The sequence below is a fragment of the Microcaecilia unicolor genome, chromosome 6 (assembly GCF_901765095.1).
Source record: "Microcaecilia unicolor chromosome 6, aMicUni1.1, whole genome shotgun sequence".
NCBI lineage: Eukaryota > Metazoa > Chordata > Amphibia > Gymnophiona > Siphonopidae > Microcaecilia > Microcaecilia unicolor.
Genome location: NC_044036.1, coordinates 180,794,398 through 180,822,026, shown reverse-complemented (window position 1 = coordinate 180,822,026; position 27,629 = coordinate 180,794,398). Strand labels below are relative to the sequence as shown.

The following is a 27,629-nucleotide window of genomic DNA, read 5'->3' as shown; positions in this document are numbered from 1 at the left end:
ATCATCAGCATACAGTGTAACTAACCTGTATTTCTTGAAAAGCTTTTCCTAATGATGACTTTTATAAATATTGAAAAGAAAGAACTGACAAAACAGATCCCTGCAGTACCCCAGTCCTTACTGAATAGACCAAAGTTACAGTATCGCCAATATTAGTGTCTGTGCAAGTATTCTCACTTGCATAGATCTGTCATTCAAATAAGACACAACCCACTCATACGCTGTACCACGTGTATCCAGCTGAGGCAATCTAGATGACAGAATTGGACTATTAACCATATTGAATGCTGAAGATACATGAAGGGCCATAAGACAATACATCCTTTTATTATCCATTACTCTCCTCATCCATGGTAGAAAGCAGTAAAGTCTCAATGCTGTCCACTTTCCTAAACCCTTGATGAACATCCACTTGAAACTATCCCAAAACCATTTTCTCAAATACTTTTCCAATCATTAGTAATATTGAAATTGGCCTATAACTACTTGCTACCAGTGGATCCAATATATCACTTTTCAAAAAAGGTTTCATTGTCACTGATTTTAATACCGTAGGAAAAATCTCTGAGGACAAGGACGCATTAACAATAAACGTCAAGGATGGAGCAATAGAATCTGCAAGTTTTCTAATAATAAGAGAAGAGCGAGGATCCGCCACTGATTTAAGCTGGTGTTAGGGCTCGCACAATTGCTTCTACTTCCACATCTTGAGCCAATGACCTTGTTTGGGCCTGGCGGGACCGGGTCTCAGAACCAGCCGCTCCCCAATCAAATTCTCCAACTGAATTTCTTGGGACTAGCGGCTTGGTAAGTAACAAAAAAGAAAACTACGAACAAAAGAATCTTCTCACATTAGTAAAGTTTATTCTTACCCACGAATGTGAACAATAAGAAATTAGTAGCAGCAAATAAAAGCAGGGTAATTTGGAAATGTATGCAAACAAGAAAAAGCCAGCAAAATGAACACTTATCTCACAGTCGGTTGAGACTAACTGAGAGAGACTGTCAGTGTTCTAATTTTGCCTTACAGATCAGGTAACTTATATACAGATGGTCTTAGCCCAAGGCACAAAGAAATAGTTTCAGGAATACATCATTTGGCATAAGTAATCTTTTAGCATAATTGCAGGAGGTATATAAAAAAATACATTCCCTAAAAGATACATTTCAGTTTCCTGCTTTTTAATTAAGCACATTCTGAGTAGAAACTTCTTATCTCAGTTCAAAAAGTCAGGGTCTTATTCTTACAGTATGTTTTTCTTTCCTTGCTTTAGGCCTACCAGGATTGCCTATCATCACCTCCTCCCCGTGTCCATCCCCTTCATCCCTTCACAGGGCAATTAGTTCACAACAGATGGAAAACCTCCTGCACCCAGCTTATCTGTAAATGACTTCTTTGACCATACCCTTTCAGAACAGTGAATTGCATGACTCATTGCCTTTCAATTACCTTACAGGAAAGAGAGATAGGTCAAAGGGGTGCTTGTCCTTGTGTGCTGGTTGCTAAATGGTCTTTTTTTTTGTACTCCACAGAAGGAAAAAATGTCTCCACATTTTACTGTCTGTAGATTATGGTTTTCTTAGTATTATACATTACCAGCGCTGGACCCACATATTCTAGGCTTTCATATTTGCACCTGCACTAACCACAATCTCAACCCCAAACTTCAATCCAAAACAGCAATTTTGTTCACTAAATATTGTATAAAATAACTCTTTCAGCAGGGCCGTACCTAGGGTCTCTGGCGCCCCCCTGCAGTTGGCCCCGCCCCGCCCCCCCCCCCCCCCCGAAAACGATCGCTACACTACCCGCCCTGCTCCCCCGAAAACGATCGCTACACTACCCGCCCTCTTCTCCCCAGATCCTTTTCCTTTGTTTAAATTTACCTCTGTCCGGCGGCAGCATAGCGTTAGTGAGAAGGAGGCGGTGCTCCCCCGCCCCGACGTGTCAGTCTTCCCTTCGCTCAGTGTCCCGCCTTCTTCTGACGTCATTTCTGATGTCAGAAGAAGGCGGAACTGAGCGAAGGGAAGACTGACACGTCGGGGCGGGGGAGCGCCGCCTCCTCACTAACGCTACGCTGCCGCCGGACAGAGGTAAATTTAAACAAAAAAAAAAAAGGAAAAGGATCTGGGGAGAAGAGGGCGAGGTAAGCATGGTGCGGCGGGGTGCCCCCCAGAGGATGGCGCCCTCCTGCCATGCTTACCTCGCTTACTGTGTTTGCACGGCCCTGTCTTTCAGCCTATTTAATGCATTCTTAATCTTCTCTCTTTAATATGCATTTCTCATATCATCACATACTGTATGTGACTTCAACTTATACGTCTCATAATCATCAACATCATGCGTTCTCCTCCACTCCCACTCTGCTCTTCTCAATTTTCAAATTAAGTAGGAGTGGGCAACGCTTAAACATTTCAATCACGATTAATCGCAGGACTACAAATTTTGATCTTGCTTAATGCGACATGCATTTTGAGCATTTCTCTTGCCCTTTCCTACTGGTTCTCTCCTGTTGAACACAATCATCTCTTTCTCTCTCATCCTCTGTTTCTTTCTCTCATGTCCTCCTCCCCAGCCTTCACCCAGTTTCTCTGATGCCCCCTTCACTAGCCTTCACCCAGTTTCTCTCATGGACTCCCTCCCGATTTCTTTTTTTTCCCCAAAATGCAGACCTGCCTCCCTCTCCCGGCATTTACCTCAACCGCGATGCTCTTGATCCAGATTTTCTCTTCTTCTCTCATGTCCCCCTCTTAATTTTTTTTCCCAAAAAGCAGTCCCTCTCCCGGCATTTACCTCAGCTGCAAAGCTCTTGATCCAGATTTTCTCTTCTTCCTCGGCACTGCCTCAGTCCTTTTTCTTCCCCTGCATGACTGGGCTCTGTAGGTACTTGAGTCGCGCTGTACAGGAAGTTGGGGAAGTCTCATAGGACTTGAAATGGCATTCCAGACCTGTCAAGACGCTTGGGTTTTGCATTCCTAGCACCAGATGGAGGCTGAGAACACTGACTGAGACTTGTATAAGAGCCTTGTGCAATCCCCAGCCAGCCAGTATGTCTCGTTCTCCCAGCAGATGTGCAGTCTGGTGGGGGAGACAGGGTGGTGAGTTTATTTTGGCAAGTATTTTCTGCTTTATATTAAAAAAAACAAAAATACCCCTTTTGCCACAGCTCTTATTCTTGGGGATGTTGGTCCTTGAGGACCACTTTTCCCCCAGGGGTGTTATACCTGGAAGGCCAGGTCCCTCCCCCTCACTGCAGCCAACCTACCTTGCTGGGGAGAGTTGTGTGTGTGCGCCTTGGCTTCTGGTCTCCTTACTGCCTTAAGTGCCCTATTCTCCAGTTCAGCTGCTTGTTCTTAAAAAGGAGCACAAGCATTGAAAGGAACAGTGCAAGCTAAGTGACAGACTGAAGGGATCCTGGTGCCTGTGCTGCACCCTGGGGATGGTTAGTGTTTTGTGCCTTTTTGTTTTCTGGCTTCTCCCTCACTGATCTTGTCAGTGCGGTTGTTTCCCAGCATGAGTGCAGACAAGCCATGTTGCTGTTGGGCCTGGACTGTGCAGGTTCTCCATTCCGGCTCTGTGGAGAGCCGAAATGATTTCGGGAGCAGATTCAGTGGCCCTACCGTCGGGGAGCCCACAGAAGCAGGTGAGGCAGTTTTTGACGGGTCTCTCGACAGGGGCCTGGTCGCCATTTTGGAGTCAGGCCGTCGTGTGGATCCCCCCCCTGCATTTGCCTCTAAAGGATTCTGTCTCAGGTTCTATACCTGTTGTAGATTAGGGTTTTCTCTTGGAGGGAGGGTTGCTTTCCCCACCCTGAGGCCTTGGGAGGGGGCACTCTGGGGTAAACAGGGTCAGGTACTGCTCCTGCTAAATGCCCTCGGTAGGTTGGGCTGATAATTTTTTTAGATGTTGAGCAGGAGCTCTATGCGGTGGAATTTTCTGAGCCTGAGGATGACACCCTTGGCGGGGGGGCGGGGGGACCTTGGGGAGGAGGGGGATTTCCACCCCCCCCCCTTGAGGGAAGCCCTACTGTAGTGCGTATTTTGGGGTCCATGGCAGCATCCCTGAATATGGTTCCGTGGCCTGAGTACACATGCAACTCCTGCAGCTGGCGTTCCTAGCCTAATGTCTTGGAGAAGTGAGTGCCCCTCAGGGGGGAGGCATGCAGCAGCCTCAGGTGGTGTCTCCGCAGCGCCAATCTGGAGAAAGACATGTCATTGGAGACTCAGTCTTGGAGACTACGGATGCAAATCTTGATGGTTGGGGGCCCACTGCTTAGGTCAGATTGCCCAGGGGCGTTGGTTGCCAGAGGAGGCTCAATGGTTGAGCAATCGGCTGGAGATCAGGGCCATTTGCCTCACTTTAGAGGCCTTTTGGAGGTAAAGGCTGTGCGAGTGCTCTCTGACAATGCCACAGCCGGAACTCACAGCCATCCAGTATAGTTGGAAGCCTCCCAGCTCATGCGATGGACAGAAAGTCATCTGTCAGATCTATTGACCGCCCAGGCGGATTTTCTGAGCAGGTACACCTTGGATTTTGTAGACCTCAGTCATATTATGGACCCAATTTCTCCTTCCTGGGCAGTCGTCTATGGAACGCTCTCCCTAGACCTATCTGAGCAATCCATGACCGCCTACCATTCAGAAAAGCACTAAAAACCCATCTATTCAAACAAGCCTACCCAAAAGACCCAGATTAATCTCATGAACCCATCTACCTTACATATACTGAAGAGAAAACGACATTGACCCAGAATCTATCTCCCACCTTACCCTCCTCTCTCTATCACCTGTCTCTACCTACCTACCTATCTATCCTTCTATTATGTTATACTTAATTTCCTACTTTACATAACAAGATTCTGTGTTACCTATTATTATGTAAGCCTCATTGAGCCTGCTTTTAGTGGGAAAGTGCGGGATACAAATATAATAAATAAATAAATATATCCTCTCAGCCTTCTCTTTTCCAAGCTGAAGAGCCCTAATGTCTTTAGTCTTTCCTTATATGAGAGGAGTTCCATCCCCTTTATCATTTTGGTTGCTCTTCTTTGAACTGTTTCTAATTCCGCTATATCTTTTTTGAGATACGATGACCTAGAACTGAACGCAATACTCAAGGTGGGGTCGCACCATGGGGCAATACAGAGGCACTATAGTATCTCTTTCCTAATAATTCCTAATATCGTGTTTTGCTTTTTTATCCGCCGCCACACACTGGGCAGAAAAATTCAGCATATTATCTACAACGACACCTAGACCTTTTTCTTGGATGCTGACCCCCACCCCCCCCCCCAAGCATCAGGTAACTATGATTCAATGTGCATCACTTTGCATTTGTCCATATTAAATTTCATCTGCCATTTGGATGCCCAGTCTTCCAATTTCTTAAGGTCTTCCTGTAATTTTTCACAGTCTGCATGTGTTTTAATAATCTTGAATAGTTTTGTGTCATCTGCAAATTTAATCACCTCACTTGCTCTGATTTCCAGATCATTTATAAAAATGTTAAATAGCACCAGTCCCAGTACAATAATGAACTTTCGTTTCTTCCAGTCCTGTAGGCCCTTGTGTGCTTTTTTGCCATTATTTTATGGGATCATATATACATGTACGTTGCCACTTATGCACACAAATGATGAATATACTGACATTTCTTCATGTCATTTGTACCTTTAAACTAGACACTACCTTAAAATGACATCTTAGATCTATATATAGCAGCCACGGGGGGGGGGGGGGGGGCGCATAACTCCCTCCCCCGCTCCAAGACACAGGCCAATGACGTCTTATGAAGGACCTGCCCAGGTCCGCACATATGCATTTATCTTATAAAATGCTTGAATATAAACCTATTCCTACCATCATGTACATACATCTTCCTCTAAACAAGTACAACCTTGTGCACGAGCTTTCAGGTGACCTAGTTCACATGGGCACACAAGACGTACATGCTGCTTTTTTAAAACAACATATGGACTCTATGTACCTTCCCTACCTGGATGCACTACATAAAAATTACCCTCTTGTGTGATCCTTCTCTTAAAAAAAAAAAAAAAAAAAAGCTAGATTGTCAAAGCCCAGAGAAAAGGCAATTTCCCGTTTAATTGCTCAGTTGTGGAAAGCTCTACCTTGCATCAGTGTTTTGTTCTAGGTTATCAGAAATTAAGGCTCTGTTAAAGGACACATTTCAGCTAGATTTTATGGGGTTTTCTTCAGCTTTTTTTTTTTTTTTTTTTTTTAGCACAACATCAACTGGGAGTAGGGTAATCATAAGAGTTTGGTGAGCTTCATATTATATTTTGTTATAGATCCGAAACAATTCAGTGTTAACAGAGGAAAAACTTTTTAACATCAGTGTACATGCCCAAGTCACTTATAAGATTACACAAACAGGAGGAAGCAGAGGCTGGCCACAAGACAAACCACCACAGGAAATGTTGCTTAATCACACTTTTATTCAAAGCACCAATCAAAGGACCCGACACTGTTCGTTTTTCGGCGGTGAATGCCACTTGCATCTGGGATTACAGTCAAACTGTAATATCAAAGATACACACAATTATGTTGTTCAAAAATATTGAATAGGCGAATAGGATAAAAAGAACATAACATGCCAGAAACAAAAACATAAGAGTTAAAAACTAAAACCTAAAAAAATCTAATAATTAAACCATTAGAGACTAGTAGACTGTACCATAAAATGACAAAAAATAGATTACATTAAAAAAATCAATAAACATGAACTTAAAAAAAAGGCATACACATAAACATAAAGGATAATAGAACTGAAACATACCTCTAGAAATGTTATAAAAAACCTTTTAGGAAAGACCCTTAAAAACTATAAGCAATTGTATAAATTCAATCATGGAAAAACATTAAATATAAATTGTTAAAAATGCCCATAAAATAACTGATTGGAACTAAAACTGGATATTGAAATATGCCAGGTAAAAAGGTTCCAAAAAACTGTGATTACCCCATAAAGCTTTTCACATTGAGACTGCATGAAACAGAGAAGTAAATTTTAAAATTTATTCTTCAGTCACTATTCTGAGATGCAGGCTGCACGTTATAATATAATTATTGTAGGCCCTGACTAGAGCTACATGTGATAATTGTAATCTGTTAGTTCATTTTAGCAGAACCGGCTATGAGCTAAATGCCTGAGAGAGAGAATAAACTGAAAGGCAGATAAACAATTCTAGGAAATGGAGGAGCTTAGAGATACTACATCTGTCCTAATATCCTCTCTCTCCACTTTCTCACCTTTCAGGAATGCTAGCAAGCCTGGTTGAACAGAATATTTCTGTACGAAGGCGGCAGGGGGTCAGTATTGGCCGTCTTCACAAGCAAAGGAAACCAGACCGTCGGAAACGTTCTCGTCCATACAAAGCTAAACGCCAATAAATGACAGTATAAAGCACGATCACAGCCCAACACAGAGGAGATGCTGCATTGTGTTTTCCTGGCCAGTATTCAGAAATGAGCACTGTGAGGGACTGCAGAGAGCAGGAGAGAGTCTGCATTCTCTGTACCAGTGGTGTTGGTCACGAGACGCGGAGGATTCCTACTTTTGTCAGGAGCAAAGCCTTTTTATTTTTGTGGCTCACATTCAGACTTAAGGTGAAACATAAACAAAGACAGATACAGGGGCAGCTGTAACCCCTGAAGTTAAGCATTTCCAAATTTAACAGCACTCTGCTGGATTTTAACTATTGGAAAGTAGAATCCATAAACTGCTGACACTGGTGTAAAGGCAGAATTGCTGTATCTGTTCAAGCAGCCAGTGATATGTCCAAAGAGAGAGAAATCTGAAAATAGTGAGACATGCAGCCAATACTAAATCTTTTGCTATGGTGGGGTTTTGACGTTTCCATAAGCAGCAGATGGCAAGTCATTGCCTGAGCACTACTCATAACTTAAACCTGAATTTTTTTTCCATGTTATCCTTGTGTGTAACATTGCCATTTTGATGCTCATTTGGCTTTCTGCAAGTATTATGTTTTGTCTTGCACGCTGGTAATCAGATACTCTCTTTCCTGTGCATCTGTGCTCCACTTTTTGAGTATCAAATAGTTTCCTTATCTGGGCCAAAAGGCAAAATGCAAGTAACCAAACTGTTTTGCACTGATGGTCATTGGTGGAAGAGGAAAGGGGGAGTACTGTGCAGCTGGGATCATGGTGTATGCACAGTGCTCAACCTGTCTTTGACTTGGTGATATTCATATATTATGTAAGGGGTACTGGTTCGTACAGCACACCTTCATATCTCTCCTGTGACTGCAGAATTCTGTGGATGCCTTGTTTCTTCCAGACTCTCAGTTCCACATGCCATGTTTCTGTTGGATGTTTCACTTAGTTACGTAGTAATTCTGCCTCTGCTAACCTCAGTGCTCCTTGGCCCTTCTCATTTCCAGAGTTAAATGGGAAGCTGCTAGCTCAATAGAAAGGAAAATAGTTTGGTGGGGTGCATGCCCCAGGCACGCCCGACTGACAGCATTTATGCCCAGATTCCTGCCTTAGCTTTTTCCTCTGAATTAACCTCTCAGTATTTTTTGTTGTTGTTTTTTTTTTTTCAAACGAGTGGGTTTTGTAGTTCCCAATTGGCATTGTTTTGAATAGGTTTCCTACCCTGTTCTCCTGATGGTCCCTGTTCTGATGGTGTTCCCATCCCTGACAGTCTTTATTGGTGGTGTTTGACTGGGGTTCCTACCAGTGGTGTAACTAGGATGGGTTGAGCAGAGCACTTGCCTTACTGGCAGAACTACAGCTCTCTGCTTACTGCTATTATCGCTGCTTTCCCTTACCCGTAATCTTAGAGTAGGAGAAGCTGCTGGGGAGTCAGTTCTAGGCCTTGCTGTGACAGCAGTAGCCAGTGATATGGGGCCTAAGCTGCGCTGGGTTCATAAGCCTTGCCTGCTCTTTACAAATAACTCTTTTTCCAGTGGGAAAGCCTTGTTTGAGGGAAGGCAGAACCTATGAGCGCACACTGGCTCAAGACCTTCATCTTCTGAATTCTTTTGCATGACCACTACTGTCGCCAAGTCCAGGACCAACTTGCTACATGGTTATCCCACTTCAACAGCTATGAAATGAAGAAGGGTAGTCATCTCATCTTGTATCACTTGAATAGACTGATCCGATTCTAGTTTTGCTCTGTTGTGTGCACACATTTGTACTTATACTTTCTGAGGATATTAACAGCAAATTAAAACTACAGATCTGGGCATGCAATGGAGCATAAACTAGACCAAATCAGCCTCTTCCAGGGTTGAAATGTGAGACACACAAAGACTTGAGGGAGCAGATATGATGGAGAAAAATTGTTGAAATTATATTCTAGAGGATTGCAGAGTGTGAGTAAGCAAGCAAGTAGAGCTCCCCATGCAAAATAACTTGGTTACACCACAAGTTCATACCCTCAGTAGACTCTGTTTGGTATTATTTGAGTGAGGCTCAAGGTCTCTGGTTGGCATTCTAGAGTCCCTTTAGAGAGGTACATTTTATCTTCGTCATTCCAAAGTTTCTAAACAATTTTACTGGTACTTTATTTGCCCCATCTGGAGTTTTATGTAAGCTAGACATGAAGAGTTTAAAGTATGATGTCTCTGCTCTAAAACCAACAGGACAAAAGACAACATGGGGCATGTATACTGATACTTGCAGTGTAATGCCTTTTTCTTATTGGGCAACTATTAAACACACACTTTTTTTAAATTTTTTTAGGATGTTACTGTAAATGAACCTTGCAATCACCACAGCTGGCTGTGATTTGGGGATTATCATCTCTTTGAAAATGTCTTGTGTGGCCCAGCTTACTTTATGAAAACTGGTCTTATACTATCACCGTTTGTGTATGTTTGTCCTTCACTCCCAGTAATACGTGAACCTTTGTCAAATTTACATTCAGACTTTGCCACAGCTAAGAAGCACACTTTTCACATGTCCTTGAAACCCTCAATCCTTAGAATACTCATTATATCCTATTAGCTGTCTTTCAATAAAAGCATTCTCTGCCATGCCTGCCTCCAGCCTATATGGTTGCATTCTTGAAGTTGTGTAGACCATGCGCATCTGACACGATGCATGAGTGGTCAACTCAGGGCCAGGTATGATACTCCTCTTTGAGATGCATATGCATTCCCTGCCAGTCAATGACAAGACACCACACAAGCTGACCAGACAGGAAAACAGCGATGTGGGTACCAAGGGAGCAGGGATGAGTAAATAAATAATCCAAATAAGTGCAGCTAATTGGGATATTCAGAAACACTAGCTCCAGATAGCAGATCAAATATTACCATTATCTTGCATCTGACATTTTAAAATTCCACTGGCTGCTTTAGCTGAATATTGATAATAACAAATTAACCAGATATAAATAATTTAAACTAAGACATGATAAAACCCAATAGCTCCATGTTTCAGCTTATGTGTTTATTGGGGATTTTGAGATATAATAGTATTATCAAGCACAGATGAAAAGTGTTCTACATATACATGTGAACAAGGAAACACCTTTATTAGGTGTCTTGCATTCATAAATCCCATTATTTATGAATGAAAGAACTTCAGTCCTTTCTGACCCTTTCACCTGCAGCTGAAGAGCCGAAGGGCCTTTGCGATGGCCACTGTCAACATGAGTTCCATTTAACGGTCGTTCCTCAGTGCTGCACGATGCTTGAGAAGGTGTCCTGCACTGGACTTAAGTCTCCTGGATCTAAAATATTTTTGCTTAGAAAGTCTACCTGAATATTTTCTACTCTGAGAACATGTGAGGCTCAGAATTTGAGTAGGTGGTGCTCCACCCACTCTATTATCATTGTTCTCTCTGCTGCTACTTGTAGGTTTTTTGTGCCACCCTGACGATTTCAAATTGGACACCGCTTCATGTTGCCAGCAGAACTCAGACAGTCTTTCCCTGGATCAATGAACCAAATGCTAGCAGAGCCAGGTGTATGGCTGTTCCTTCCAAGCTGCCACCTCCTTTTACCAAATGCCCTGAACCACCCGGTCCTTACAGTGAGCCCCCCTACCAACCACTCTGGTGTTTCTGGACTCATTTCCCTTTCCAGAGGGGGTGAGGGACGAGAGTGCAGCCACCATGCCAGACTTCTCCTTGCCCTCCCCTATTAGGATCAGGCTTGTAGCCCAACTCTTGAAACTGGGGTTACCATTGCAGGGGTTGCATGTGGCCCATGACACTACTTTCAGGTTCAAGCAAAAAAAACAGCACAGAGGGCCTTTAAAAATAAAAGGAACACAGTTCTTTCATTTAAAAAATCCTTTAATAGTGAACTTTGATTGAAGAAGCGCTCTGCCTTGGCTAGTGTCAAAACATACTCCCATATATTCTAGCACCTATAACAGATGAAACTTGCCATTAATTGAGTTTACCACCCAACCCAGTTCTTCTAGGAATTGTACCACTTGTCTCATGACCCATTTAGAAGCACTTTGCTCAAATCAGCCAATCTGAGTATGGATTTAACAGGATTCCTTCAATGCATAAGGCTGCCACCACTACAACCATCACCTTGAAATTTTTGGCTCCTTCACTAACACAAAGGGGAGGGCACAGAACTGAAAATGCTGTTCCAAAACTTCAGTGTGAAGAAACCTCTGATGCCCCTGTTGAATGAGAATATGAAGCTATGTCTTTGTTTGATGCAAGGATGTCAGGAACTCCTCTTGCCTTACTACCACAGTGACCAATCTGAGGGTTTCCATGCATACATTTTGACACCTTGAGGGCCTTGTTCACCTGCTTGAGAATTAGCTTGATACTTTCCTTCCTTCTTTGGCACTATGAAGTAGATGCAGTATATTCCTGTATCTTGTCCTTCTGTCAGGATGGATACTGCTGCCTGAAGGATCAGGAACTGCTGCAGTGTCTCCCCAACTGCTTCCGCTTTTCACTGTGATGAGAAGATTTTAGGAACAATTCTGGCATAGGCTGAGCAAACTGCAGAGCATACCTGTCGGGAATGATCTCAAGAATCCATTGGTCTGAGGTTACCTTGAGCCATCTCATCCAGGAAAAGTTTTGTCACTGCTCTCCTATCACCCATTGGGCCCCTTGGGAACAGAGGGCACTTCCATAGCTTCCCTGCTGCCTCTAAGCGCTCCTGGAGAATTAGCTCCTCTGGAAAAACCTGGTTGTTTGTGTCCTGCTGACCTTTCCTTAGCAATATCTCTTAAACTCCCTAAGGCAGCCTCCAGCAGCAGAGGACTGTCTGGGCAACGTTAGGTGATCTTCTAGTAGCTGGTGGACCTTCAACTCGCCCAAACTCCTCACCAAATTCTTTCCCTGGAAGGGAAACATTGAGGCTTGCCTTCAGTGTTAACATCCAACAACCAACTCTAACAAGAGAAACCTGCAAGCCACAACGAGAAGGTCCATTTCTTTAGCCAGGCCCTAATCAGATCATACAAAGCATCCACCAGGAAGGCCAAGCCCATCTCTTGCTTGCTTCCAGCACCTCTGCCTAAGCTCCGTGCAAGGGCTTGTCCAACACATACTCAGCCCACCTATAACATGCCCTAGTCGCACAGTTCCCACAACCTACAGAGCTAGGGCACATTCTGGTCTGTTGCCTTGCTGCCGCCCTGCCACTCTCCACCCACTACCGCAGCGTGCTCAGTTTCACTAAAAGGAGCATGCCGGATGCGAGAGGAAGACAGAGCAGGGCAGGCAACGTGGTGGCGCCGGAGACTGGCCCTGGACATCGCTTCAGCTGGCAGGGGTTGGGGATCTCCTCCAGCAAAACCAGGGGCCCAGAAGAAATTTAGGGAGGTCCAGGCCCTCATGGCCCCATGTAGCTGCGCCATTGGTTGACAGGTATATGTAGAGTGCTTTTCATCTGTGTTTGGTAACATCATTTTAAATCTGACACCTCTGATGAAGGTGTAAGTTGAAACATGGCCATGTAGGGTTTATCATATTATTTTAATTTGTATGTGGTCAGTTTGTTGTTATGGGATATATTTTATTTATTTAACCACTCGTTTCTTTGGTGTCCACCTCACAGCTTCTCTGTCTACACAGAAAAACAGGCTAGTTCAGTTAGAACTTCAGGAAGGTCGGAGCATGTTGTGATGTCATTCAGCATTTTTAAATCTGTCCTGCCATTGGTTGACTGCATTTTTAAAACTGTTTGCTTTGATTAGTGCTTCTGGTCACCAGTTGACTCTATTTCTTGTCTAGTGTCCTATAAGGAGAAAAAGTGGTCTCTAATGTTTAATGATGCAATTAGTATTCAGAATTAACATAATGAATGTTTATAATCGTGTGCAAATTTCTATACCAAAGAAGAAGTTTGGGTACATGTTAGTCTATTTGATTTAAGAAAATAAAGGTTAATGCACAATAGAAAAACATATTAAGATGATACCTTTTATTAGACTAACAATGCATTTCTTGTATGTGGTCAAGAAAAACATTAAGGGGGTCTTTTACTAATCATTAGTACATGTTATCTGTCTCGGGGGCCCATTTTATTCCTATGGACACTGGGTACAGTATACCCATACCCAGTGTACCTGAATGTAACTCACCTTGAGCTATTACTGAAAAGGTGTGGACAAACTCCAAATAAATAAATAAAAGATCCCTAAGTTAGTCAAATAAAAAGATATTATCTTTTTCTGTGTAACATTTGTGTTTCTTCTTTGATACAAGGAACTAATTACCAACAATGGATTACACATTCCCTGGTTTATATTTTGCAATATGATACCAGGTCTGCTTCTGTTCCTACAGTAACATTAGGACTGGAGGCAGAGTCCTATGATCATAGTGCTGTGGTTAAGAGCAGGGTTCGTTGTTAAAACTGACACTTTGCCAAATCACAGCCTCAGATGGCGAGAAATTCCAGTGAAAAGTGAGGATCCCCCCCCCCCCCCCCCCTACCTACAGTTTTGTTCCTAAACAAGCCTTTGGTCATTCGTTGTGACATATGGGTCAGTTCTATAAACTGACAGGTGCCTCAGTGTTATTCTATAAGGTAGTGCCTAAATGCCATAGCGCAGTGGTTCCCAAACCTGGACCTAGAGGCACCCCAGCCAGTCAGGTTTTTAGGATGTCCACAATGAATATTCATGAGAGAGATTTGTGTGCACTGCTTCCACAGCTTGCAAGTCTCTCTCATGAATATTCATTGTGAACATCCTGAAAAGCTAAAGCTGAGTGGCTGGGGTGCCTCTAGGGGCCAGATTGGGAACCGGCGCCATTGCGTCGAACTGCACGGGGACACATACATGGCCTTCTCACAGTTCTATGCTTGGTTTATAGAATACTATAAACTATTAGTATCATTTGGTGCACTTAAGCACACCAACGTAAAGCCTGCCAATGTCATGGCTTAAGAGAGCAAATTTTGGCATACTCTAGAATAGAATCTTGCTGCCAAGAGTCTGATATAAAATTGGTGCTTAAGTGCATGGCATTGGGGCACCCAAACTGAGCTGCCAGTTTATAGAATTTCCCAATAGTGTGTAGGCATTTAATAAGTTTCACATTTTCTTTTTCTGATCTTTGGTTGCTTTTCTGCTATAATGAGCAGTGTACCCACTAAATTAAGTATTGCTGTATTGTTCTGATATTGTTCACTTATGTTTGTTTTTGAAAGGTGATTAGAGTTAATTTACAGGAGTATTCTTTTAAGAATATTACTATAGGCCTCCTATAATTTTAATAAATTGAATAAATACTCAAATACTTGGCATGCTTTCAGATTGCTGTCATCTCAGCCATGCAGTGAAACTTTTGAATTTGCAGATGATACACACTGCTGCCATGTCTGTGTGCTGTAAATAACAGGAACCACAAATTTGTTTTAATAAATAAATCTGTTTCGTAAAGAGAATGTGTGTTATATGTAATGAAAAGATGAGGAATACTGGAGTTGAGGGAGTAGCCCACCTATCTCCTTTGTAGATCGATTGGAGCACATCCCTCTGGTTTTGGAAAGAAATTTTTCCCTTTCTCATCATGAGTCACTGAAAGTATGTAGAATCTCATTTTAGCACCGACACAAAACAAGGGAGCCAATTAATTATTGATCTCTTACGGTAACACTGAGGGGCATAATCGAAAGGCGCCGGCCATCTCTGGAGCCGCAAGCGGGCGGAGCCAACCGTATTTTTGAAAAAGATGGCCGGCCATCTTTTTCTTCGCTAATACGGTTGGGCCCAGCCCAATGTCAGAGTTCACCGGGTTTCAGATGGCCGGCATCGATTTTCGGCCATAATGGAAAAAAATGCCTGCGATCTCAAACCCGGCAAAATGCAAGGCATTTGGTCATGGGAGGAGCCAGAATTTGTAGTGCACAGGCCCCCTGACATGGCAGGACACCAACCGGGCACCCTAAGGGGCACGTCTAAAAATTAAAAAAATAAAATAAAAATAGCTCCCAGGTGCATAGCTCCCTGGTTTAGCCCCCCAAATCCCCACTCCCCACAACTCTACACCTTTACCATAGCCCTGAGGAGTGAAGGGGGGCACCTATATGTGGGTACAGTGGGTTTTAGAGGGCTCAACATTTACCACCACAAGTGTAACAGGTAGGGGGGGATGGGCCTGGGTCTACCTGTCTGAAGTGCATTGCACCCACTAAAAACTGCTCCAGGGACTTGCATACTGCTATCAGGGAGTTGGGTATGACATTTGAAGCTAGCATAAAGGCTGGCAAAAAAGTTTTGTTTTTGGTTTGTTTTTTGGGGTGGGAGGGGGTTGGTGACCACTGGGGGAGTAAGGGGAGGTCATCCCCGATTCCCTCCGGTGGTCATCTGGTCAGTTGGGGCTCCTTTTTGAAGCTTGGTCATGAGAAAAAAGGGACCAAGTAAAGCCGGTGAAATGCTCATCAAGCCTGGCTTTTTTTTTTTTTTCCATTATTGGGCGACCGTCCTGTCTTCACTACCCTACTGACACGCCCCCTTAATGTTTCACCGGCTCCACGACAGAAAGCAGTTGAACCCAGCCAAAATTGGCTTTTGATAATACCGATTTCGCTGGGTTCAGGAGATTGCTGGCCATCTCTCAATTTGGGTCAGATGGCCGGCAATCACTTTTGAAAATGAGCTGGATAGGCACTTATAAGCCTGAATCTTTTACCAGGGCAGTTCTGATAGATTCTTCTTAATTTTTTATTCCTTCCCCCACCCCCACACACACACATTTGCATCCAAGAACCATCTGCCTGAGCACTCATTTTCTTTTCTTTAGAAGGGGTAGTACTTCTTTGATGCCATAGCATTACCAAGCTGATGGTTCCAGCACATTTTGCTCCACCTGAATTGTTTACATATTCCCACTCCTTGGACTGCATAATTGGACTCCACTGATGTGGCCCTCCTCCTTTAGAACACCCTCCCAGTAGGGAAATGGAAATGGGACTTGATATATCGCCTTTCTGAGGTTTTTGCAACTACATTCAAAGCAGTTTGCATATATTCAGGTACTTATTTTGTACCAGGGCAGTAGTTCTTCTTACTGAACCATCCTTTCTTAAATTTAAGGTGTTTATGTTTATTACTACACTTGATATACCGCCATTACCGATATGCCAGATCATAGTGGTTTGCACAAACTCATTTATTTCAACAGGCTTTTTCAGCCTCAGTAGATGCAGATGGTCCTGGGCCTTGGGGTGGGCAATGACAGTCCACCATTATTTTTCTTCTTCTGTGTCTTCCCTTTTCTATTTTAATTACTATCATTCTTTACTTAATTTTAATATTCATTTATTAACTTATGCATCCAGCTTCTCCTACATAAGCACTACCAAAAGCCGTGAAAACAACGTACAACCACTTAAACTTCCGGAAGCTACTAAAAACCAACCTGTTCAAAAAGGCATACCCAATAGACCCCATGTAAATGCTTGAACCCTGCAATACAACGAAACCAAAGCTCGTAATTGGTCACTAACTTACTCTTCCTCCCTACGACTCTCTAATGTGTCTGTAGCGCATCATTCTTATTCGACTGTATTTGTTTCTCTACCAGAGATGGCGAATGTCTTCACGGTACTATGTAAGCCACATTGAACCTGCAAATAGGTGGGAAAATGTGGGATACAAATGTAACAAAATTAAAAAATTATAGATTTTATGTAAACGGCTTTGCTGTGTGCATACAAAAGGTGATATATTAAATAAATAAAACCATAGTGAGCACAGGTTCCGCTACAGAGCAAGTTAAGTTACTCTCAATAACAAGAGTTCTTTATGGACAGCGGGATTAGCCAGCCACACAGCTGATAATATCAGTGCAGACCTGTTCCCTAGAGCTCAGAAAAATCTAGAAGACTTTTCTGAACATGTGCTCGTGTGTGTCCACTTACCAGTCTGTGTCATAGCTAAAGCATGAAAGTTAGTTCATGGCTTCAACCTCAGGGGAGATAGGAGGTTGGTGTGATTGACTTATCCCACTGTCCATAAAGAACCCCCGTTATAGGTAAGTAACCTAATGTTGAGAATTGGGGGGTCCCGAGCCCCCCCAGGAAGGCTAGAGTGACCTTAATCTGACTCCATCTCTAAATAACACCAGTACTGGGGCAATCAGGGAGCTATTGCCTCTAAGGGAGAAGCCAGGTCCAAGGAAAAGATACCAGCCTTATGACAAGTTATACAATGCATTTATACTTACAGCCTTTGATCATTAAGTGAAGCCCACAAATCATCATTTGGAATGAGGAGTTTATTTGCTAAGGTATAAATCAAATCAGTGATTGACAACAGGCATGTACAATCAATTAATTATAGGAATATAATAAGCTGCAAACAGGTGTTAATTATTTGCTAATCTTTTATAATTTCTTTTACCAATTAGAGGTTTTACAAAGGAAAGCAATTAGGTAATTTGTCAATTCTGCTGGACACATTGGTTTCCCTTGGAGAGAGAGTGCCAACCCTTTTCTCTCTAACTTAAACCAGGAACTACCCGGATTTTTATAGGTGCCCTCAGGATATGGGTAATATGACAGTAGATATACCTGATTGGATCTATGCTAATGTCATGGTTGTCACTGATTGGCTCATGCTAATGAGTAGCTTCTATCTTGCTACGCCTTTCCTTTCTCACACCAGCTGACCACAATCCTGCTCACAGGAAGTCTCCCTCCTCTCTGGAACAGCTAGTTCCCTATTTTCTTTGCACCTGCTATGACTCACTATTTCTCAACTTGTTTTTCTAACTTACATTAGAGAAAATTCCACTTTGTAACAGATACGGGCTTCCATTTTGTGTTGAAATCCTCCATTTTGTTTCCATATCTATTAACTTTTCCTAATTTAGCTTATTTAGGCCTCAATCTGGGCTACAAACTAGGCCATACTTTTCCAGTAAGCTCCCAGTTATGTCAGCCATCAGATTTCTGACTCAGCCAAGGTCTGTACTGGCCTGAGCTCTGTGACTGGGCCCTCCACCATTCCAGTGGGGGGGTCTCTGGCTGTACCATAATTATACACTAACTTTCTCCGAGGACAAGCAGGATAAGATAGCTGTCCATAGATGACTCCCAAGCTTAAGGTGCAAGGGTGGAAATGAGAATGTTTGCCATGTCTCCGTGGCCCCTCTATGCCCTTGTTTTTGTGCTGTGGTAGGTTGAAGCATGAAGGAATAGTGAGTGCCTCAGTAGTGATAAACATGAAATAAAGTTAAACTTGATTTATGATGATGATGTCCCACTACTCTCATCAAATTTAGGTTAAAAGCAGGTTCCTCTACGACCCTCCAGACCGGTCAAGACGCGTGGGTTATGTCCTCCTACCAGCAGAGGGAGACTGAGAAACACTGAGCTTTTGAATACTGTATATATAACCTGTGCAGTACATCCACTAGCCAGTATTTTCTCAGTCTCAGCAGAGGTAGATGGACAGCCTGTGCAGTCTTCAATAGTCTGGTGAGGTAGCTGGATTATACGGTTAAGGGATTTATTCTCTGATTGCCAAATTTAATGTGTTTTCACTATTCCCTGTACGTGGTTTAAAAAAAAAAAAAAAAAAAAAAAAAAAAAGTAAGTGCTTCGGGGCCCTGGGTCCAGTGGGGCCCAGTTTTTCCCCCCTGGGGTGTCACACCTGTGTTCAGGTCCCTCCCCCTGTGCTGCTCTCCTTGGAGACCCTGGCAGCTTTGTGCCTCGGCTGCTTTTCTAATATTGTAGCCTTGAGAGCCCCTCACTTCTCAGCTGCCAAAATTTGGGTGATGTCTCTTTAAGAGCTATCTGAAGCTGTTTCTGCATAGGAACGGACGGCAGGTCCGTTCCCTGTTTGTAGCGAGTGAGAGCAGTGCGAGTGCTTGTGCTGGGGAAGCGGTGAGTGAAAAGTTTCTTTTGGCGCCGTTTTGCACAGCGTGTGGGGAGCTTCGGGGTCATGGCAGGCAAACTCCTTCGCTGTCGCGCGTGCTCGCGCCGAGGAGTAGAAGCTCCGGGAGGTCAGTGCCGGTTGTGCGGCGAACCGAAGCAGGCCTCGCCGATGGCGGCACCCCCGGTATTGAGCGCGGAGGTCCCGGCGAGTTCGGGGGTGTTGGGGGCGGCAGGAGCGTCGGCAGGGACGGTTTCGGCGAATTTAGTTTTGGCGGGAACGGCCGCCATTTTGGATTCCGCGCGTCCCGCGGAATCAGCTGTTTTTGGCCCTGCTGCTCCCGGATCGGCTCCAAAAGGGGGGCCTGAGGGTACAGGAGGCGTTGGTTTTCCGCCGGATTTTGTTTGGACCCTCTATCAAGCCTGGAAGGCGGGACCCACTCCTTTAGGGGAGGGGCCTAGTTCGGCAGTGTCTAAGAGGCCTCGTTTTGAGTGGGACGACGAGGAGGGATTCTCTCCTGTAGGCTCTGAAGGTGCTTTTAGTGATGTAGGGGACCCTGAGGGGTTTGAGGGTCCTCAGGATCCGGAGTTGGTGGTTCCTGGGGAGGACCCCTCCGTAGTGCGGATTTTTCACAGGGAGGAGCTTGCGGAGCTCATTGAGCAGGTCTCTTCAACCCTTAAGTTTGAGCAGCCAGAAGCGGCTTTGGGGGAGGCTAGACAGGTGGACCCCTTGGTTAAGGGGATTCAGAGGCAGGCTAGGTCTTTTCCCATGAATAAGGACATCCGGGATATGGTGTTTCAAGAGTGGCATTCGCCGGATTCTCCCTGTAAAGTGTCTAAAGCAATGTCTAGACTGTACCCGCTCCCACAGGAGGATAGAGATTCCTTTAAGGCACCCACAGTAGATGCGGTGGTGACAGCAGTTACAAAAGCCACGGCTATTCCGGTGGACGGGGGGACTGCTCTCCGGGATCCCCAGGATAGGAGGCTTGAGTCATTCCTCAAGCGGAGTTTCGATTTGTCGGCCCTGGCCCTGCAGGCCTCGGTTTGTGGGGGGCTGGTTGCGCGGGCGTGTTTCCGATGGGCCGAGAAGCTGCTTGATGATTCAGTGGAGGTTGGGACCTCCGGTGTGCAGGAATTAGCCAAATTGGAAATGGGATCGTCCTTTTTGTCGGACGCGCTGTATGATTTGCTCCGTGCCTCGGCCAAGAATATGGCTATGCTGGTGGGGGCACGTAGAGCACTGTGGTTGCGAGGTTGGGTCGCAGATGCGGCTTCCAAAGCCAAGCTTTGTTCGCTTCCTTTTAAGGGGTCCATGCTTTTTGGTGAGGATTTGGATAAGTTGGTGCGCGGGCTCAGTGATACCAAGGCCCCTCGCCTTCCGGATTTTCGTCCTAAGGCGGCTTTCAGGGGTACTTCCTCCCGAGGTCGGTTTAAGGAGGCTCGCCGGTATAGGCCCGGGAGGACTAGTGGTCCCTTTAGAGGTCGGTTCTTTCAGCGCACTCAGTCCTTTCGGGGCAATCGGCGCGGAGGGCGTGATTTTCCCGCAGGAGGACAGGCGTCGGGGCGTAATTCGCAATGAAGGTGTGCGGGCCCAGGCTCTGGTTCGGGTAGGGGCTCGGCTGAGTCTGTTTTACCAGGACTGGGTCCAAGTCACTGCGGATCAATGGGTTCTCGAGGTGGTGCGAGACGGATACGCTCTGGAGTTCGACGGCCCGCCTCCCGAAAGGTTTCTGGAGTCTCCTTGTCATTCGAGGCTCAAGCGGGCAGCGGTGCGGGACACTCTGGCTCGTTTGATCAGTCTGGGGGCGGTGGTCCCTGTTCCCCCCGCTCAGCGCCGCTTGGGCTGCTATTCAATCTATTTTGTGGTCCCGAAGAAGGAGGATGCCTTTCGGCCTATACTAGATCTGAAGGCGGTCAATGCAGCTCTCAGAGTCCCCTCTTTTCGCATGGAGACATTGAGGTCGGTCATTGTCGCGGTGCAGGAAGGGGAGTTTCTCACGTCTTTGGATTTGACGGAGGCTTATTTGCACATCCCCATTCGGGCCGCTCATCAGCGATTTCTGCGCTTTGCGGTTTTAGGAAAGCATTTTCAGTTTTGTGCTCTGCCTTTCGGATTAGCAACGGCTCCTCGGACATTTTCCAAGATCATGGTTGTAGTGGCGGCGGCCTTGCGGAAGCAGGGTATTCTGGTGCACCCGTACCTGGACGATTGGTTGATTCGGGCCAAGTCCCAGTCGGAGAGCGAGATGTCTACTGCTCGGGTGGTGCAGTTTCTTCAGTCTCTGGGCTGGGTAGTGAACTTCGCCAAGAGTCACCTGGTGCCGTCGCAGTCGCTGGAGTATCTGGGAGTTCGTTTCGATACCAGAACCGGTCGAGTCTTCCTGCCGGGCCCTCGGATTTGCAAGTTGCAGGGTCAGATTCGTCTGTTCCTGTCGGAGGCGGCTCCGACGGCCCGGGAGTATCTACAAGTCCTAGGGTTGATGGCGGCCACCATAGAGGTAGTTCCGTGGGCCCGGGCGCACATGCGGCAGTTGCAGTCAGCTCTTCTCAGTCGGTGGTCACCCCTGTCGCAGGAGTTGGACGTACGTCTTCAGTTGCCGGTAAGCCCACGCCTCAGTCTCCGGTGGTGGCTAAACCCAGGAAATCTGGACACGGGAATGCCGTTGGAGGCTCCACAGTGGGTGGTCCTCGTCACAGACGCCAGTCTTCAGGGCTGGGGGGCCCATTGTCTCGGTCAGGTAGCTCAAGGTCGTTGGTCCCAGGTAGAAGCTCAGTGGTCCATCAATCGTTTGGAAACTCGGGCCATTCGACTGGCGCTTCTGGCGTTTCAGAGTGTGCTGTTGCGGAAAGCAGTCCGGGTGTTCTGCGACAACGCCACCGCCGTGGCTTATGTCAACCGTCAGGGGGGCACAAAGAGTCAGGCGGTCGCGGAGGAGGCGGCGCTGTTGTGTCAGTGGGCGGAGGTTCATCTTCTAGCGCTCTCCGCGGCACATGTGGCTGGAGTAGACAACGTGGAGGCAGATTACCTAAGCAGGCATGCTCTAGACCCAGGAGAATGGGCGCTTCATCGGGCGGTGTTCAATCGCATTGTGTCGGTCTGGGGACTTCCCGTGATGGATCTCATGGCAACAGCCCGCAATACTCACGTTCAGAGGTTTTTCAGTCGACGGAGGGATCCGCGAGCGGAAGGCATAGACGCGCTCCTGATGGTTTGGCCGCAGGAGTTGCTGTATGTGTTTCCTCCATGGCCGTTGGTCGGTCGAGTGGTTCAGCGCATTGCTCGGCATCACGGTCAAGTGATTTTGGTAGCCCCGAATTGGCCGCGTCGGCCGTGGTACGGAGATCTGGTTCGGTTGGCAGTAGCGGACCCTCTGCCGTTGTCAGAGTCAGTGGTGTTGTGTCAGGGACCGATAGTTATGCCGGATCCGGCTCGGTTCTCGCTTACGGCCTGGCTCTTGAGAGGCACAGGTTAAGGAAGAAAGGTTTTTCGCCCAGAGTTATCGAGACGATGTTGAGTTCGCGTAGGCAGTCCACTTCGTTGGCGTATGTCCGGGTCTGGAGAGTATTTGAGCATTGGTGTGCGGGTAGACAAATTCTTCCCTTTCGAGCGTCGGTGACAGATGTCTTGGAGTTTTTGCAGGATGGTATGGACAGGGGTCTGGCCTTGTCTTCTTTGAAGGTACAGGTGGCAGCTTTGTCGTGTTTTCGTGGAAAGATCCAGGGGAAGTCGTTAGCTTCTAGTCCGGATGTGGTTCGATTTTTGAAGGGTGTTAAGTTACTGCGGCCGCCCCGGCGGCGGATGGTGCCTCCGTGGGATTTGAATCTCGTACTGGATGCTTTGGTGAGGCCGCCGTTTGAGCCCTTGGTTTCTGTTTCGGATAAGGATCTGTCCCTAAAGACTGTGTTCTTGGTGGCTATTACTTCAGCCCGGCGGGTGTCAGAACTTCAGGCTTTGTCTTGTAGAGAACCCTTTTTGTCCTTTTCCAAGGAGAAGGTTTCGTTGCGCCCGGTGCCGTCCTTTGTGCCCAAGGTGGTTTCAGAGTTCCATGTGAATCAAGTTATTTCCTTGCCAGTCTTGGGTGATTCTGCGGGGGATGCGGAACAGCGTCGACTGGCCAAGTTAGATGTGCGAAGAGTCTTGCGCTGTTATATCTCCAGAACTCGGCACTATAGACTGTCTGATCGCTTGTTCGTTCTCCATGGTGGTGCAAGAAAGGGTGCGGCAGCTTCCAAAGCTACAATAGCTAGGTGGTTGAAAGAGTCAATTGCGTCGGCGTATTTGCTGAAGGGCCGCGTGGTCCCTAAGGAATTTTCGGCTCATTCTACCAGGGGAATGGCGACCTCCTGGGCGGAGAGTAGTATGATTCCGCCGTTAGATATTTGTCGAGCGGCGGTTTGGTCGTCATTGCATTCGTTTGTTAAGCATTACAGGATTGATGTGCATGCCAAGGACGAGGCAGGCTTTGGGGCTGCAGTGTTGACCTCTGGCCTTCGTGGTTCCCGCCCTTAGGATGTTTACTGCTTTGGTACTTCCCACGCGTCTTGACCGGTCTGGAGGGTCGTAGAGGAAGGTGAAATTAGATCTTACCTGCTAATTTTCTTTCCTCTAGACCCTCCAGACCGGTCAAGGCCCGCCCTGTCTGTACTTTAGGCCAGGAGGTTTTGTTTGGTCTGGTCTCTTTGTTGTTCTATCTTGGCAGCTGTTGAGTGTGGTTTCTATGTTTCAGACTTTTGTTGGTCTGAGTCTGGTTAGGTGTGACCGTGTTTGAGAGTCCACCTGTGGAAGCACACACAATAAAAAGGGCACAATGAAAGATATGAAGAAAGTGTCCAGTTGGCAGTGACCACGTACAGGGTTGTTAGTTGTAGTTGCTGTTTTGGTTTCTCTGCTTTGTCAGGGTTATACTGGCTAGTGGATGTACTGCACAGGTTATATATACAGTATTCAAAAGCTCAGTGTTTCTCAGTCTCCCTCTGCTGGTAGGAGGACATAACCCACGCGTCTTGACCGGTCTGGAGGGTCTAGAGGAAAGAAAATTAGCAGGTAAGATCTAATTTCACCTTAAACAGCACATATTAAGAACTATACATAATCATTCTCAAACATAAAATCTAAGAATTAATAACACAAATTCAGAGAACAGATGCGATTTCTGTTGTTTCCAAAAGTGAAAATACGATGGGAATGCTCTAATATCTACAGATAGCCCATTCCAAGATTTCACCATTTGAAATATTATAGATCTTTCTTGAACACTTATAAATTTAATTCCTTTAAAAGAAGGGACTCAACGTAAGGTAGGAACAAATCTGTTCTCTTCTGCACCTAACAAAATAGCTGGGAAAGTCAACTCGTTTGGATAATAGTCCTCTAATATTTTAAAAACAAAAAACATACTTTAAAAATTATTCTTGCTCTCACTGGAAGTCAATGGAACTCAATCAGTAATGGAGACACATGATCGTATTTAGCCTTAGAAATATAAGCCTGCTGTATTGAAGCAGTTGTAGCCTCTGCTTTTTTGTAATTCTAATATTCAAAGATTTGCAATAATCTAATTGTGATAAAATCAATAATTGTACAAGCACTTTAAAATGATCGGGAATAAAATAAGATAGCACCAGCCTTACTTGTCTCAATTCAAACAATACCTTCTAAGATAAATGTTTAATTTGAGCAGTCATCGTCATGGTAGAATCTAGAGTAACCCCTAATACCCTTGACTGTTAATAATCAACAAAGAACTATCTGAGCAGGAAACATGACTAGGAATGTTGGCTTCATTTGTACTAAATCATAATACCTTTCAATTTAAGTCTGACAGAGAGAGATCAGTGTTTTACTTCATCCACACAATATTTAATCAGACTATCTTGCGATATACCTGCTGAAATCAGTAAAAAGATAATCATCAGCATAGGATAGAAGTTGCATACCTTTTTCTAATCTGACTTTGCTAAGTGAGCTCATATATAAGTTGTATAATAACAGTGATAAAGGAGATCCTTGTGGAACACCACATGGCGGTTGCCAAAAGTTTGATAACTTTCCATCCTTTATTACTGAGTACTGCCTATTTACTAAGAAAGACTGAAACCATTGAAGCACAGTAGATGCAAAGCTTAATTCAGATAACATACTAATCAATTTACTGTGGTTAACCATGGCAAACACGGCAGGTATATCAAGCTGATGTAATACTATATCTTTTCCTTTACTGGTCCTTTTACAGAGCGGTGGTAAGCCCAACACGGGCTTACTGCTCGCTCTTCCAGGACTACTGCCGGCCCAATGTGGCCACTAGTGCTGAGTATGTACCATTTCTGGGAGAAAAAGAAAAACCCCTGGAAATAGCTTGCATAGCAATAACCCAGTGGTAATTGGGAATCACCACGCACTGCCTGGTTATCACTGGGTTAGTGTGGAAGCCTTATCGCCACTTCAATGGGTGGCGGTAAGGACTCTCTGCCGCATGGCCATGTGGTAAGAGTGCTCTTACCACATGGCCATGTGTGCTGGGGGCTTTTTTTTAACCTGCAGTAAAAAGGGCCCTGGCATGCAGGAAAAATGGCCCCCGCCATTTTGCAGGGCCCTTTTTCCCGCAGCTTGGTAAAAGGACTCAATGATTTATTCACTTTGGATGTTAATAGTAAAAGAAGTGTCTCAGTACTGTGATACATCCTAAAACCATGCTGAGAATCACACAAATTAGTTAAACACACTTTTGATACCACAAAATTGTGTGAAGATACAGACCATCAGAGAATAACTATGTTGTTGTCTCCGGTAGTGGATATGTTATTGGAGAAAAACGTAAATATAAAAATAGAGTGACTTTCCCAATCACCAATAAATACTATGCAAAGCCACACTAGCGATTCCCACGCGGCAAATGAGAGGAAGCCCATAGGCATTGAATGGGCTTCTCATTTGCTGCGCTGGGAATCGCTAGCGCAGTTTAGTAAAAGAGGCCCTTAGAAATCTATATATTAACAATTTTGTAAGAATATTTTTATTTATAAGCATTTAGAATAAGGAAGTGAGCAACATTTAATAGTTTACTTGTACAGAATAACTGGAAAGGAAAGGAAAACTAATTTGAAAAGGAACTATTTACCCCCTTGTCCACAATCGTCCATAATAAAAGAGGATTCAATACCATCTATAGGTCCATAGAAATGGTTGTCTTTACATAGCAGAGGGTCAGTGCCCATTTTTGCAGCTATAAAGGCCATCAGGTGTGATGGTTCCGAAAAATATATATTTAGCAGACTGATATATCACAATACACTTACAGGAGAATTGTAGGAAAAACTTAGCTCCCAAATGTAGTAAAACATTTTTAATTTTGCATCCACTTGCATAATATCTTTCAAAATAACATCCTGAGTAGTATGAACTTGCTGTAGTGATTGTTTTCCCCCTCAGATTTTAATTCTAAAGTTTCTGATTCAAAATGTTCCCAATCTTGTTTCTATAGACAGTATTTGACCCTTAAGGCTTTGAACTATAGGGAGTATTACCTTGGCCAAATCTGAAATCGCATGTCATATAGAATCTAAAGTCATTACCGCCAGTTTACTCACCAGAGTATTAGACACAGGAACAGATATTTCCACCGGTACCTTTGACTTCTACAGCTGGTTGCGGGTTGCTGGAAACCAAATCAGAAGGCATGCCAGTAATCTTCCCCAGGAGTGTTTGCCCATCATTTCACTGCAGTGACACTATTCTCCTGGAACAAAAAATTTTGCTCAGGGCTGTTTTGGCTCCCAATTGGCAAACTTGTGCTGTGTGGCTGGGAAGAAGGGGTCCAGTGGTCTGGGCTAAGAGTTAAGATCGACTTCAAGGGAACTCTCCACTTCTCCATCCAAGATTGCTGTCCATGAAGCACTTCCACCCAGACCCAAAACACTAATTCCTCTTCGAGTCACACAAGTATCGATTGGTCCTATCCGGGGTCCATCTCAGGTCATGCTACTCGAGCAGCCTGCTTGCCCCTCTGCTTTGGCATAAGTACATAAGTAGTGCCATACTGGGAAAGACCAAAGGTCCATCTAGCCCAGCATCCTGTCACCGACAGTGGCCAATCCAGGTCAAGGGCACCTGGCACGCTCCCCAAACGTAAAAACATTCCAGACAAGTTATACCTAAAAATGCGGAATTTTTCCAAGTCCATTTAATAGCGGTCTATGGACTTGTCCTTTAGGAATCTATCTAACCCCTTTTTAAACTCCGTCAAGCTAACCGCCCGTACCATGTTCTCCGGCAACGAATTCCAGAGTCTAATTACACGTTGGGTGAAGAAAAATTTTCTCCGA

At 45.0% G+C, this 27,629-nt stretch overlaps 1 protein-coding gene across 1 annotated transcript in view; it reads left to right on the top strand.

Annotated features, from left to right (window-relative positions):
* The window catches only part of BAP1 (BRCA1 associated protein 1), a 100,434-nt gene extending 91,365 nt beyond the window's left edge, over positions 1 to 9,069 (top strand). Inside the window, exon 17 of the mRNA XM_030205362.1 lies at positions 7,277 to 9,069. Coding sequence (XP_030061222.1) covers positions 7,277 to 7,410 — 134 coding nt within the window. The 3' untranslated portion in view covers positions 7,411 to 9,069. The remainder of the gene's footprint in view (positions 1 to 7,276) is intronic.
* The last annotated feature ends 18,560 nt before the right edge of the window (positions 9,070 to 27,629 follow it).